At 51.8% G+C, this 15879-nt stretch overlaps 1 protein-coding gene across 1 annotated transcript in view; it reads right to left on the reverse strand.

Annotated features, from left to right (window-relative positions):
* Positions 1 to 1352: 1352 nt before the first annotated feature.
* The window catches only part of ANGPT4 (angiopoietin 4), a 48834-nt gene continuing 34307 nt past the window's right edge, over positions 1353 to 15879 (reverse strand). Inside the window, exons 8-9 of the mRNA XM_004272667.3 lie at positions 11129 to 11259; positions 1353 to 10160 (exon numbers count right to left, since the gene is read on the reverse strand). Of these exons, the coding sequence (XP_004272715.1) occupies positions 10000 to 10160; positions 11129 to 11259 (292 nt within the window). The 3' untranslated portion in view covers positions 1353 to 9999. The remainder of the gene's footprint in view (positions 10161 to 11128; positions 11260 to 15879) is intronic.

The raw sequence follows: 15879 nt of genomic DNA on the forward strand, positions 1-15879 counted from the left end.
TGTATTTCCTCAGTTCTGTATGGTAGCCTCTATGTCTACCCAATGCTATGTCTGAGGAAATTTGGGCAGGAAGAGAAAATAACAACTTGTATCTTATCTAATAACTTAAAAAAAGAACAGCTTTACTGAAGTAAAACTGACATGATGAATTACACGTATTTAAAGCAAAGCATTTGGTAAGTTTTCACATACGTATACACCCGTGAAACCACCGTAGTCAAGATAATGAACCATATCATCACCTATAACCGTTTCCACATGTGTAATTTACAGCAGGGGCTCTGGGAGCTCCCATTTGTCTGTGATTTTCAGAAGGATCATTCTCTTGTTTCAAGGCTCTGCTGTAGTCTTAACCTTCTTGACGATGGTATATTTGAACTTGTGTTTTGTAAGTGAAGTTTGATGGGATGGTGGCTCATGTGGCAGGAGATATGTGTGCATTCGTTCCTTGCTACCTTATTAGTATATGCGTTTGTGACGCCTGCTACGTGGCTTCTGTAACAAGCTTATTTTGTATGTAGGGCCACATGCTCAGAAGGGCTCCTCTCTTGTTTTAATGCTCTGCTGTCACATCTTAAAATTCTTAATAATTGTCATCTTGAAATTTTTCATTTTATCTTTGAACCTGTGTATTGGAAGTGAAGTCCAATGGGCAATGGATCTTGTGTGTGAGCAGAAGAGAAACATGCGATATGGGTGTTCACCATTCACATACAGTGTTCACAGTGCCCCATGAGCATAGAATTCTGGTGAACCCACAACGCATGGACATTCAGCGAGACTCAAAATGAGTACAAGGGAAGCGTGTTATATCTATGGTAAGGAGGGGCACAGACCAAAGAGGCCACGCTTTCTGTTCAAACTAGAAGTTTCTTAGGTCCCAGAAAAAAGGTAATGGCCTTCCAAGAAACAAGGACAATCAAGGAAACTTAACATATCCTTTCTTAGTCATGATACTTCCCTGTTTTAGCCAATCACTTACACTGAAAATGATAACATAGAAGGAAGGGGAAACATAGGACACCTCATACTTCCCTTTCCTTTCAGCCTTCCTCATTCATTAGTAAGTAGGAAGTAGGGAGTGTCGGTAAAATGTGTGAATATCAAGAAGTGAAATAAAAGCAATTCAGTTGGTTTGGTGCAACATTTCCACTGTCCTGGTAAGAATGTATGAGCTATGCAATACCAACGGTGTAGTTTCAGTGATTCCACATATGAGTTAAATGCTCTTAGATTGCATTTAAAACTGTCATTGCACAATATAAACATGAATGGTAAAATTCATGCTAATAATTTAAAATTAATTTTTCTTAGAACAACATTTAGTAGTAAATAAAAAACACCATGACAAGTTGAGAGAGACTAGAAGAGAGGAAACAGCTTTATACTTCAATACTCCTACTGGCACGTTTTTCCTACTTTTTGAACAAGGGGGCCTGCATTTTCATTTTGCATTGGGCCCTGCAAATTATGTTGTTGGCCCGGTTTGGAAAGCTTGCTGTCAGGACGCTTCCTCTCAGAATGCAGCTGCCGTGCTGGGAGCAAGCCCAAGCCATATGGAAAGGGCACGTGTAGGTGCTCCAGTCAACAGTCCTGCCCAAGCCCAGCCTTTGGGGCATCCCAGCACAGGTGACAGAAATACAGCCTTCAGATGATTCCACTCCTACCTCTCCTAGCCCTCCCCCAGCCCCACCTCAACTTCCAGACACCTCCATCCACCTGGGTCTTCCAGCTGAGACCCAGGCTTCATGGAGTAGAGACAAGCCATCCCTGCAGTACCCTGTCTGAGTTCCTGATCTACAGAATCCATGAACAAAATAAAACACATGGTTGTTATGTTTCACCAGAGATTAGGGTAGTTTGATATGCAGTAATAAATGTATCATAGTTTATTCACTCGCGTTGATTCCAATCTTTTGTTAATACAAATGAAGCTGCAATGAATAACTGTGCATAGTCTATGTACACTTAGGGCAGATTCCTAGAAACGAGGATTACTGTGTCAAAGGGTAAAATGCATACACAATTTTGTTAGCTCTTGCCAAATTCCTCTCTAAACAGCCTTCTTTGTGTTTACAGTATATTTGTACATGTATAATTCCCCTCCCCAACATACCTACAGAGAAACATACATAGAGAAAAATGCATAGAGGTACAGCTTGATGAATTCTTGATGAAACTAAACACATGTGTAACCCTCACCCAGGTCAAGAAACAAACATTCCTAGCAGCCTAAAAGCTGCCCTTGTCCCCCTTCCCAGTGAGTACACCCTTCCATGGTATGAATTTACCACTATTTATCCAATTTCCTTTTGGTATTTCCCGTTAGGGGCTAATACATTCTATGCTCCTTGGCTTTTATTATAGTCATCAGAACCTGTTGCACAGATGTCACGTTTGTTAGATCCTCCTCTATGGTTCTGCCGTTCTGTTGGGTTATTGTTCTCAAACTAGGTTCCTGTGGAACCCTGGGGTTCTTTCTCAAATGACAGGAAAAAGAACAAATGCATGGATTGGCTCTTCTCAGTGCAAAAATTTTCCTAAAACCTTTGGGGTTCGTTCCCACTTGTCGGCTACCAAGTTTTAGCGATGACAGATGTGCAAGAAACAGGAAATAATAGGAAGACTCAGAAATACCATGGGCTGCTACTGAGATATAATAACAGTGGTCATCATCTACGGAGAAGTCTTTTGCATTGGGATAGGGTCTTTTACGTACAGTAGATAGATCTTCTCTAATTTTCAAAAGCCTTGGCGAAATAGGTATTGGGACCCCTCTTTCACTGGGAGTGAAAACCCAGGCTCTGAGAGGGGAAGTAACTTGCTCAAGGTTCATTGCTCACATTGGAGAATGGCAAAGCCTATAGGCTCTGGGCTCCCCAACAGCCCTGGCTTCCTTCGGTTTAGACCACATCTTTGTGTCCTCTTCTCAGTCTGGCACCCAAGGCTCTGCCTCCTCTGCCTCTTTCAGAGCACTGGCCTCTTCCTTCCCCTTCCTGAATATTCTCAAGCTTCTCCCTGAGCCAGCCCCTGGGCCTTTGCACATGCTGCTCCCTCTGCCTGGAACCCTCTTTTTCCTCTTTACCTAACTCCTCCTCGTCCTTCAAGGACGCCTTCCCTAAGTTGGTATCCTTGCTCCAATAGCACTGTATAGTTCCCCTGTCACTGTCACTGTGCTTTTCGTTGTTTGGTTATTGAATTTCTGTCTCCTCCCACCCACCCCAGACTGTAGGCACCTTAGAGCAGGTGTCTGTCTGTCTTGTTCATGGCTGTGTCCACAGAGCCTAGCACAGTTGCTGGCACATAGTAGGCACTCAATAACATTTGCTGAGGGAAGGGACCATCTTACTTGAGTCCCATGGCAACCCTGTGAAGCAAGCAGGGCTGGGCTGCTCATTCCCATTTTACAGATGAGGATAGTGAAGCCCAGAGAGGGAAGGGTCCAGTCCCCTGTGACTTGTGGACACAACCAGGCCTGGGTGACTGTGGTCCTGACACCTCTCCCAGACCGAGGGGTGGGGCCTCAGCCAGCCAGGGGGGCTTCCAGGGCTCCCGTAGCCCTCCCTTTTTTCCCAGATTGGAAGTGACAAGTGTGACCCTCTCCTGCCCAGGACCTGGTGGGCGGGGTGGGAGGGGTGCGTGGGTGCAGCCGGAGGTGGGATCAGAGCGGCGAGAAGGCCGAGGAGGTAGACAAGAAAGCTAAGTCCTACTTGCAGAAGAGTTGGGGGGTGGCGGAGCTGTGGTCACGTTCTGAAGCCAGGGCAGGGGAGTCAGGAAGTCAGAAGCAGGAAGGAAGCTCCCGTCCCTGCCCCAGGAGGATCCAGAGGGCTCAATGGCCTTTATCTTCCTGTGTGTTCCAAGCACTGGTCAGCTTGGACTCAGCAATTGCTTATGTATTTATTTTCCTTTAATCTTGATCACAGGGAACATAAGACTCTGGAGCAGGTGATTTGGGTCCAAAACCACCTCTGAAACCCCTCACTGTGTGACTTTGGCCAAGTATCTTGGCTTCTCTGGACCTCCATTTCCCCATCTGTAAAAGGGGGAGATGATAATAGTACCTATCCCATACGGCCATTATAGGGCTTCCCCAGATATTCTAAGGGAAGTTCTTCGTGGGGTGCCTGGCATAGAGAAATAATTAGAGATAACATCACAGAGAACTTATATGTACAGGCCCAGTACGAGGGCCCTTACAGTTTACTAAGCCGTCATGTGGATTTTGGAGACTCCAGCATGATCCTCGAAAGGGGCAGAAGTGGGACTTGGACCTAGCTCTCTACAGAACCAGAGGGCTGAACCAAAGAACCATGTTACTTAGACAGAGCAGCTGCTGCATGCCGGGCCCTGCATTCTGTTCCATAGGGCAATAAAGGTCAAGTGGAAATGGACAGTTCTTCCAGGACAACTGATGGCCATCTGGGACCCTCTCTTCAGAAGGAATACTTCAGGCCCAAAGCTGCACTCCAGTTTAAGAACCCCTGCAGCAGGAGGGGAGCTGGAGAGGGGCTGAGCTAGGCGGTGAAGAGTCCTCCTTGTAGGCTGAGCTCAGGGTACTTGGGAGCCGCTGAAGGCTCTAGGCAGGGGAAGTGACATGACTGTAGGCCAGGAGGGAGCAAACCTGGAGATGGGGCTCTATTGGGAGGCTGCTGGGATCTTCCAGGCAAAACATGAGGCTGGGGTGAGAGGGTAGGCGCTGGAGGGGGAGCGGTGCCGGATGTCCTGCTTCCCTTCCTGCCAGCTGGGAAATGTCACCTTTGGGTACAGCTTGCCCTGCTCCCAGAGAAGGAAGCTGAGGTGGAGGATGGCAGAGCCACCCACCAGACATAGACGGCTCAACTCCAGACATACACAAAAGAGAAATATTTAACTTACTGAGTTTTGGGGTCTTTCTGCTACAGCAGCTTGGCCTGTACCAGAACTCACTGTGTGACCTCAGGCAAAGGACTTTACTTCTCTGAGCCTCAGTTTCCACATTTGTAAAACAGGGGCAATAACAGAACCCACTAGGATTCAGAAGTGGTGTGTGTAGAGCTAACACGGAGGAGCCATGCAGTGAATGCCCCTTATCCCCACACAAGCCCCTGGCTGGCCCCTAACTCCCGTCTAGCCCAGTGGCAAGACTTTTATTTTCTCTTCCTCCTTCTGACTCCCGTGGTGGCACAGGCTCAGGGCAGTGGACACAACAGACGTCAGACCCAGGGTCTGGATGACTTTCAGACAGAGGCGATCCCTCTCCTGAATTTTACAGATTAGGAAACTGAGGTCTAGAGAGGGGCAGGAATTTGCCCCAGGTCCACAGCAACTCGGGCAGAGTGGTGCTGGATCCAGTCCCTCGTGGGCACCGGGGTGGGGAGTTGATTTCCGAAATAGGTGTCGGGGGCACCTCTTCCCACCACTCTCCCTTGGCTCACTGGCTCAGTGGCATCACTCTCCCACACTAGCCTCCTTATGGTTCCTCACAACTACCTCAGGGCCTTTGCACGTGCTGTTCCCTCCAGTGGGCCTACTCTTCCCCCAGCTCCTCACCTGGCTGCCTCTTTCTCACCTTTAGTCCTCAATTTAAGTGTCCCTCTTCAGAGAGTCCTTCCCTGATCACCCTGCCTCTGAAATCTTTTATCTGTAACTCCTGTTTATTTTCTTCACTTACAATATATTAATTAGTTAATTTAGTTAAATAAAAAAAATTTTTTTAATTTTATTTTGGCGGGTCTCTCCCTCTAGCCTGTTAAGCTCTATGATTTCGGGACTGTGGCCATCTGTCTCTCTCGTTTGCTGCTCCCTCCCCATCACCGAGGCAGGCCTTGGCCCAGGCAGGTCCTCAGTACGTCCCTGCCATGTGAAAGAATGAATACGTGTATGAATGAATAAATACATGAGTGAATGTGCCAGGCCTGGATGTCCACCACTGCACTGAATTTGCACGACTTCCCCACGACTAGATCACAGTCTCTGCATTGTGCAGATGTGGAAAGTGAGGCTCAGAGAGGTCCCACAGGGGAGGGTGGGAATGTGTTGGATGTTAAAGGCCATTGGACTTCCCTGCCCTCAGGACACAGGCAACAGCAGCTCACAGGCCACATTACATGTTAATCTAACACAAGAAAGTAACACATTTTTGCTGGATGTGGCCTGGACCAGATTCCATTCTCAGAAGGGCTGCTCCATCAAAAGATGCTGATGCTGCTGTTGCCAAGGCAACACTGTTAGCTTTCCGAAGCATCTTCAGTGAGAGAGGTGAAGGCCCAGATGGACACTGAGGCGGGGGAAAGTCTGGAAAAAGGGATCAAATCACCCAGCCAGCAGGACAAACCATCCTGATGCTGACTTATCCCCTGCCCCCTGCAAAGGGCCACCTCCTACCCCACCCATGATTGTTGTCTCTAGGCTGTGCTCAGGGAACTCTCTCCCCCAGTGTGGCAACTGCCTTTGCTGCGAACGTGCAGAGATCGTGGGAAGAATGCATTCTGCCTGCCTGGCTCCATCAGGACCTACCAGGTGCCAGTGGGAAAGACAGATTAGTCTTGGAAAACTTTCCAGAAAGTTCCTTCAGCCCTTGATATAGGTGGAGGGGACACCACTCCAGCATTTTTGTGGTCGGTGCCAATGTGCCTCCAGAGAGCTCTGGACGAGGGAGGCAGCTGATAGGTGCAAGTGCACTGGAGGTGGTGACTGGCTGTGCCTCTCGGATGAAACTTTCCCTCTCTGAGCTCTAATTTCTTCATTACTAAAATGGGGGAACACTGGTCTGATTCAGGGAGAGGGGACAAGGATTCTACATAGGAACCTGCAGATGTAGGTATCTCAGAAGCCAGTTCCTGCAAGCGGTGGCCTCCAGGAGACCCACCCAAGGCCAAGACCTCACCAGCCAGGCCCCCTAGGGCCTTGTGCACCCAGAATCCTTTAGCTGTTCATGTCTGCAGCCACGGTGAGTCAGCGTTGCTCTCTTTTAGATGTTTGTAGGTGCTCCATCCTTATAGCACAGATGAGAACTGGAGGCTTAGAGAGGGCAGGGGCTCTACTCCAGCGACAGAGCCTGGACTGTGAACCAGGGTCTGACACCTCTGGGCAGAACACAGCAGTGTCCTTGATAGTCTGGGGCAAACCAGGGATTAGCTGGAGCCTGAGGGGCAGGCCTTGGGGGCAGGGAGGCTAGGAGAAGAGGCAGAGATGGAGATAAGAGAGATGGGAGTCTGAGAGATGGAAAGAGAAAAAGTGAACCTCTGTTCTTGCCTGCCCAGCATCCCTGCTTCCTAAAGTGGCTCCTCAGTTTCCCCAAGGCCAGTCCACACGACTTGGAGGGAACTAACTCCACCCCCTGGTTCCAGGCATGATAGTGTGACCCAGGTCTGGTCAACCAGAATCACAGTGATAAGCACAGGGATGGACACAGGACCAGTCCTGGCTGGAAGGAATCCTGCCTTTGCTGGAATCCCTGGGACAGGGGAGCTTTCTGTCTGAAGGTTGCTGAGTAGGCAGGACACAACCCTGGGGCTGCTGGAGCCATCTTTCAGGAGAGAAGGTGACTGAGAATGAGGTCAGCATGGTGGATGGCAAGCCTGAGAGGTGGGGAGGGACACCACTTGAGCACCTGGATCTAACCACATCTGAATCCATCCCTAGACTCCCTGTATATGAGTCAATCCATTCCTCAGGATAAGGTTTCTATCCCTTGCACTTGAGAGTCCTGGCACAGAGAAGGAAGGAAAGTAAGAAGGAAGGATGAATATTTTGAAGAACAGATGTGTGAGCGTTACCCAAATCGGCTTCTTGGTCTTCTCAGACAACTGGAGTGCAGACAGGGATTTGGGACTTCACCCCACCCAGAGGAGCTCTGTTCCCGGGGCACACAGCATTGCCTATACACTTGTAGCACAAAAATAAATGCTGTAGATACAAAAATAAAATGCTTACCTTCCCTGGGTCCAGAAGAAGGGGTGGCATGCACTAGGGGGCCGATTTCTCCACCCCATGCACCTCTTTGGGAACTAACATTTATTAGGCACCTGTTTCATGCCAGGCTCTGTTAAGAAGTTGCAATACAAGGTCTCATTTCCTCCTGCCCCATCACAGCAAGGAGGGAATATCACCATCTCCATTTCACAGACCAGAGGATTGAGGCCTTGAGAGGCTGAGCCACTGGCTTCAAGTTCAAGAGCTGCAGCAGGGCTGTCTGACTCCTAAGTCCTGCCAGCAGCACCACACTGTACACCGTAGACACTAAATACAGGCTGGCCGAGCAAATGCTGGGTAGGGCGGTGTCAGCCTTCTGGGCAGCCACCTGCCCCTGAGTACTTTTCCCTCCTGCCTGAAGTCACCATTAGCAACCACATCCTTTGGTTTCCCTGAAGGAGATCAGCATTAATCTGTACTGGGTTTAATCAGTGGATTGGCCGAGGTGGGACCCAGGGGCGGGGGCAGAGCCCAGTGGGATGAAGGTGCCCCATTTCCACCGTGCAGCCCCATCCAGGAGAAAACCTTCTGAAGACAGAGGTGCAACCTGGTGGTAGGGCAGGTCGGCCGTGGGCTGGGTCCGGGTGTTGGCTGAGGACGACAGGACTTTGGTGGCCTCATCAGGTCTGAGGAGGGTGACACAGTAATGGGACTGGGTGGCAGAGTGGCTGTGGCCCCTCTCTGAAAAAAGTTCATGAGAAGCCCGTGGTCTCCCAGACTCAGCAAAGGCCCAGTCTCCATGGAGCCCTAGCTGCAGCATCGCTGTTGGACAAGGCAAGAGGAGGCTAGGGGCTCTGCCTTGGAGGCAGGAGGGATCTGGACCCAGCTATTCGTGTCCTGTTCGAGGCAGAGTGGGCCCCAAGAGCCCCTGAACTTGAGCTGGTATGAGCTGGGGTCACACGGAGTGCTGAGGGCAGCCCCCGGACAGAGATCTGGCTTCCTACGGACAGAGAAGCCTTGGAGCACAGACAGGAAACTTAGTTCTAGACCCTCCTTCAGCGACGGTATATCTGTTTTAACCCAAAGCTTCCTTCCAGTTGTTTTTAGAGGCTGAGAATGTCACTGTGGCCCTCGTAGCTAGAAATGGTGAAAGCAGCTGGGGCTGGGGATAGTGACCTGGGGTTTCAGCTCATGACATACGAGGACCAGCTTTTTCCAAGTGTATCCGCAGCCCTGAGAGATGCTCTGGGATAATCAGGGCCCACTTTCAAATAAATAAATTTGGGGAAAGCTGCCTACTCTAGCCCTTTCATGGGCAGTCACTAAGCACATGACCACACTAATGGCCCTGACAAGGCCTGCAGCTAAGAATGCCAGTTCACGTTGATTTAACCTGGTGTTTCCCTCCCTCACTTGACCACAGGTACTTTTAGAGGGGAGTCCTAGTTATTCTCTCTGGAATATATTCTAGGACATTCAAGGGGTAAAGGAATCCCTCTTAGATCTCCTGGAGCCCCTGAGAAAACACATCTGAGCTTTAGATGCTGGGGCCTAGGAGTGGTGGACAATGTGGGTGGAAATAACTCCTGTTATAGGGTGGATGCAGCTCCTTCAGTCCTGAACAGAAAGTTCAAGGACATCTCAAGGCTGAGAAAGCTTGGAACAAGAGATGGCCTTCCCAACAACCCAGGGACAGACTCTGGGCCTCCATCTGGGCAGTTTCCCGCCTGTAAATACCTTTCCGCCTGCCTCACATCCCACCACTAGTCGTGTATTCCTTTGAGGAGCCCAGTTAAATCTGTTCTCAGCTCATCCAGGGTACTGCGACCCTCAAGCTGGCCGGAGGGCCCTGCAGGAGGCAGGAGAGAAGAGGAAATAGGGACAATGAAGAGGCAGGAACCCCCAAACACCCACCATTTCACAACTTGAGGGAAAAAGGGAGGGAGGTGACTCTTCTGGACTCCTGGGGTAAGGAGGGCTGGCTCAGGGGACCCAGGGTGTCCAGGACAAGGTCCTGGCGTTGTGTCCTGTGTTTGGGTCCAGCTTGTTCAGAGGATACCACGTCCAGGTCCTCCTGCGGGACCAGCCTCCAGGCGTGGTTGCTCCTTAGATGTCTGTGGGACGCACCATCATGCGAGTAGAACGCAGCGAGTAGCTGGGGCCTTGGAAGTAGTGCCAGCGGATGCCGTTGAGCTTGCGCACGTGGTGGCGGGCCGGGTAGTAGATGCCATTGAGGTTTGAGAGGCCGCAGGCATCAAACCACCATCCTGGTGGAGGGGGAGTTAGAGGCTCTGGGTATGTGGGGGCCCAGCCAGTGGGGTGAGGGCAGCCCCCTACCCCGAAGATGAATCAGGGCTGGTGGCTCCTCTGGGAAGCCAGCTTGTTGGAGACGGGGCTGGGTGGGAACGGGCATTGGCTGGTGGGAGAGGGAGGCTCCCAGACCCACTGCTCAGTATGGGGCCTCCAGAGGCAGTGCACTCATGTCTGTCTCTCTGCGTCTCTCTCTGATCTCTCTGTCTCTCTTTGCTCTCCCTTACCCTACCTTTCTGGGTCTCTCTGTCTTTCACACACTTTGTCCATCTGTCTTTCTGTGGTCTGTGTTTCTCTCTCCATCTCTCCCTCTGTACTTCCCTCTGTCCCCGTGTAGCTCTGTGCCCAGCACTCTGTCTGTCCATCCTGATGTCTCTCTCGTCTCCACCTGTCCCTGTCTCTGTGTCTCTGGAGGTCTCCTCTGATCTCTGTCCTTCCCGTTCTGTCTCTCACTCCTCATCTCCCACTCTCTGATGTCTCTCCCCACAGAAAACACTGCCTAAGCCAGAGTTGGTGGGCAGCTGCCCCTCTGCCCTCCACCCAGGTCTCCCGCCTCCGGATCCTGCTTGGCCCGGGAGGAGGGTTGGGGAGGAAGTCTCAGGCCTGGGGTTGGGGCAGATTAGGCATTGTACCCCCCAAGGGTGCACCCTGGGCCCCGCTCTCAGTGCTTCTCAGAGGTCTCAGAGGAGAACTGGTGATGCCAGCTTTAGGAGGAGGTGAGACCTTGGAGGGGACCTCAAGGAGCCTGTCGGGGGGAACGTATGGATGAGGGACGGCCAGGCCAGCCCGTGGGTGAGCGAGACCCTGACCTGCATCCACTTCTTGACGGCACCTGGCTGCACAAGGACCCGAGTGGGGAGGGGATGGGCGTATTCAGCCAGGCGTGCCTGTGGGGAGGTGGGGCTTCACCCTGCCCTGCACCCACCTCCGGACAGCATCTGGGCGCACTTGCAGAGGCAGTTGTCGTTGTCTGCGTCGCGGGTGCTGAAGTTGGTGCCCTGCAGGACCAGGCTGCTCTGGCGCCCCGCCGAGCCGCTGTACCCACTCAGGGAAAGCCTGGAGGCCACCCGGAGGTGGTGATGGGAGAGGGGCCCAGAGTCAGGTTGGGGGTGGTTGCGGAAGGGGTTCCCCTCCAGTTGTGCTGAGGCATCTTCCCTCCCTGTCTGCTGCCTGCAGGGACAGAGTGCCCACCCCGTGCCAGGCCTCCCTCAGCTGGCTGAACCTGAGTCTTGGCCAGTTGTGAGAATGATCGTGACAATAATAATGAGGACCACGGCTAACAGTTTTTTGAACATCTACTATGTGCCAGGCATTGTTTAAAGCACTTTACATGGGTTAATTCATTCTCATTTAATCCTCAAAATACCTTAGTATTCCCATTTTACAGACGAGGAAACAGAGCTCCCAAGAGCCCCAGGAGCCTGCCTGAGATCTCAGAACAAATGAGGGTGAGAGACAGATCCCAGCCCCATCTGGCCTGACTCGGGAGCTGTGTGCATCACCTTCCCAGCTGACCATCCGGCAACCCCAGCCCTATCACACCTCACGCCCACCCACGCCCTCCGGGAAGCCTTCCTTGACCACAGCAGCCCACATGGATCAGGGCCCTGAGGCACCCCCAGCCCTGTGACCTCCACCCCTGCAGCCAGCTGGGGAGGGTTTCTATTTCTCGGTCAGGTTATGAGGCCCTGGCGCGCACATCCAGGCCTTTGTGGTGATTACGACCACAAGTTCTGGGGGTAAAACGCCTGGATTCAAATCCCAGCTGTGCCGCTCGTCAGCTGTGTGGCCTTGGGCAGATTGCTTCGCCTCTCAGCTTCAGTTTCTTCATCTGTTAAAACGGTAACGATAGTATATTAACCGTCATGGTGATGGGGTGACCTCGGCGTGTGACAGGTGCAGGGCAGCACTGGCACACAGTAAGTGCCTGGCACGTTCGGTGCTTGTGGACTCGTCCCATCCTGTCCCCGTGTTCCCAGCCCGTGTGCATGGCTGGCACAGGCTTCCACTGAGCCTGGCAGGAGAGAGTGTTGGGGGCTTGTAGCAGGGCAGGGGCTGCACTGGCAGCTGAGGCGGGAGCCAGTTTGGGAGCAACAGAAGGTCCTACGGGTGGAGGCAAGTGGACACCAGATGCAGCCGGGGCAGCTCGGGGAAGCCCTGGCTCCCCAGGGCAGGGCCTGCGAGATGCCCCCATTGGGATCCAGAGGAAATGTGGGGCCTGGGCATGAGGCCACCTCAGTCCCTGCACCTACCCCCTGTGTTCTCTGTCTGTGGTGAGGGCAGGGCTGGCTCAGGGTGGCCAGCCGTGAAGCCTTAACTGTGCCCCTAAATATGCCACCCTGGGCTTGCATGAGTGGCATTGCAAATCCCCCGCCAAGAGGCCCACCTGGCCAGGGGCTCCCTGGGGTGGGGACAGGCTGGCCGGCCCACCTGCTCATATGGTCCCAGCTTCTCCTTGTGGCCATTGAGGGCTCCACTTGAGGGCTCAGTCATGTCAGTTCAAGGCCAGGCTCGGGACTCAGGCTAAAGTTTGGGGTCACCTTTAGTCTGGGGCTGTGTGGAATCAGTGCTGGACAAAGCCGAATGATCTCATGGGGTCACTGCGGCAGCACTGGCCCCAAGTCCTCAGCCTCCCTTCCCCTCCTCTCTGGGAGCCAGAAGGGGGATCTGTGATCTCTAAGGGACCCTCAAGTCATGAGCCGGGAAGCCCCAGTTGACCCATTGCTCAGAAGCACTTTGGACATAATCATGGCTCAGGTCTGAGGAACACAAACATACACACGAGTCCTTGGACACCCCCAATTGAGACACACGAGGTGCGTGAGTCTGTGCCTGGGGCCGTGAGCATCCGGATGCAAGTCTCTGTGCCTGCATGTTCATGTGTGCGTTTAAGTTTGTGCGGCAATCTCTATGGTGGGTCTGAGTGTGCGCTCTGGAATATGTCTTTGTGCCCGAGATTGTGTGCGTGTTTACCTGAGAGGGCTTCTCTGAGGCATGTTTGCACACGTGCCTGGGTGTGTGTCTGTGCTTGTTTGTGTGGCTGTGGCACTTGTGTGAGTCTGTGCCCTGAAGGTTCAAGTGTGTACCCCAGGGGTACATGTGCATGTGCGTCTGTGCGTGTCCCTGTATATCTCTGTGTGTATCTGGTGCTTGTTGCCGGGTCTGGGTGTGTGGGCACCTCTGGAAGGCCTGTGCCTGTGTCTTGTCTGTGCCTCCCCCATCCCGCTCCGTGGGCCGCTTCTCTGCAGTCTTATGCATGCACCCCAGCCGGGCTCCAGAGGGTTCCCATTATTGTGTCTGACAAATAAGGGTGCCCCTCCCACCCCGATGCCCACGCTCCAGCTTCTGCCTGCCCAGGTTTCGCCACCTCTAGGCTTCCCTATGGGGATCCACCCCACCTCACCAGGCAGCTGACTCTGTACGGTGGGGACCCAGGGACGGCACCTGTTTCTGTCACTCTCCCCTTAGCCCTTCTCTGGCAGTTTCCAGGTCCCTATGTGTTTTCCAGGATCTTCCAGGCTTTTCCTGAATGAGCAGGGCCTATTCCTTACGATCCCCAGAGCCCTTGAAAGAGCCTTGCTCAGGTTTGGGGTTTCTGTGGCCAGCTGCATGTCAACTCTTCTTTCTGCCTTCTTTTCAGAATCTCCCTGCTGCTTGGGGAGCCCTTTCTATCCTCTCTCTGTCTGCAGAATGCCTACTCTTCATAGGCACCACCTCCTCCAGGGAGCCCTCCCCGATAGCGCAAGCATCTCTATGCCCTTGTGCTTTCCCCTTAGGCAGCTCCTGTCTTCTTGGGGGTGTGGGTTTGCTTGTGGACACACTCACCCTCAGACACACACGACACACTGGACTGTGAACAACTTTGAGGGGTAGAGCGCAGGTCTGATTCTTCCACAAATGATCAGAACCAGCCCATGCCTGGCACAGAGCAAGTGTTCAATATATCATTATTATTATTTAGGGCTCTGCAAAGGGTCACATGGATGTGGGCCCTTTGAAACCTGAGCATAACAGTCTGGAACCATGGGCAGGGAGCTCTCCATGACTCAGATAAAAAGCCAGAGGGAGCTCATCAGATTCACAGAGGGGAGCACAGCAAGGGGTTCCAAATGTAACATACATGTATATGCTTGTATAAATGGACATAAATAATTGAGATATACATAGATGCAGAAATATTATATTTCTGTCTTTGAATATATTGTTTGTATATCTCTAACGTTTATGTAACACTTACCACATGCTGTGCGTTTTCTGCAGATTATCTCAATTATGACACAGATACTATATTTTACAGATGAGGAGACTGAGGCACAGAGAGGTAAGTAACTTGTCTAAGGCCATGAATCCAACGAGTGATAGAGTCAGGGTTCACACCCAGGCAAGCCGGCTCCAGGGCCACGTTCTTTAGCACAATGAGATGCTTTTCCCGATGTTTCTTGCGCAAGAAAAATGGCAGATCCTGGACTTAGGGCCACAGAAGCTGCTGCCCAAGAATTGGGTCATGGAGTTGAGGTTTAACTGTTACTTGTGTAGGAAAGGGAGGCTCCCCCAGCTTCCTGTTATGCACTTACCATGTCCCAGGCACTGGAGATGGGAACAGCAGTGAGCTTGCCCAGAGCAGCCCAGCCAAGTGTGTGAAGGGCTGGCTTGGGGACAGTAATTATAACGTTATAATATAATTTGCTGAACATATACTAAGTGCCAGCACTAATGCTCTACGTGTGGTGTCTCATTCAAGCTTCACAACACTTCAGATGAGGTAGGCACACCTATGGCCCCCATTTTGCAGATGAGAAGGTGAAGGGACTTGCTCAGGGTCGCTCAGGGAGAGAGGGATGAAGTCAGGATTTAAGCCTTGGCTTTGGTGGTCAGCGGCTTAAAGAGGAGTCAGCAGGACGTTGTGGCTACTCACTGTTCCGCTTAAGGAGTCGGAGGCATCCAGCTGGGCCCCGCCTAGCCCAGAGCCGGGGATGTTTCATTCAGCTCTAGACATTGCACTTGAAGGAGGAACATTATCAGACTGGGTTGGGTCCCACAGAGGGGATGTCAGAACCAGCTAGCTGGAGGAACCAGGGGCATGTAATAAAGGGGTTGGGGACCCATCACTGGGAAGCCCTCAGAGGTGGAATTAGGCATACAATGCAGGCGGACAGAGAGTCATCAGAGATTCTTTGGGAGGAAGTGACCTCCCATCAGTGAAGGCATTCCAGCATGGCTGGATGATGAATGTGGCTGTGGAGGAGATTCTAGCATCATGTGAAGAACCAGATGACATGTGAGGTCCTTTGTGGCCCTAGAGCATGAGTGTATGAATTCAATTCTGTCCTGGTTCCAAGCTAGCTTATCTTTAAGATCCTTGAGTTTCTGAGAGACGTAACATCATGTAGGAGAAACACCATGAGTTTTGGCAGCAAAACTGAATTCAAAACCAGGCCCTACCTGTTTTGTAACTTTGGGCAGGGGACTTAAGCTCTGTGTCTCAGTTCCCACATCGCTAAAGCAGGTACAGCAATGCTTACCTCAGAAGGTTGTGGGGAGGATTAAATGGAGTCATTTGCCTGGAACATAATAGGTGCTCAAGAAATGTTCATTCCTTTTCCTGAACAGAGCCAAGAACCAGGCTGAGGGAGGGGTGAGAGACCTTTATGATTTTCTAATGGGCTCATATTTAAG

This window comes from Orcinus orca, chromosome 16 (assembly GCF_937001465.1).
Source record: "Orcinus orca chromosome 16, mOrcOrc1.1, whole genome shotgun sequence".
NCBI lineage: Eukaryota > Metazoa > Chordata > Mammalia > Artiodactyla > Delphinidae > Orcinus > Orcinus orca.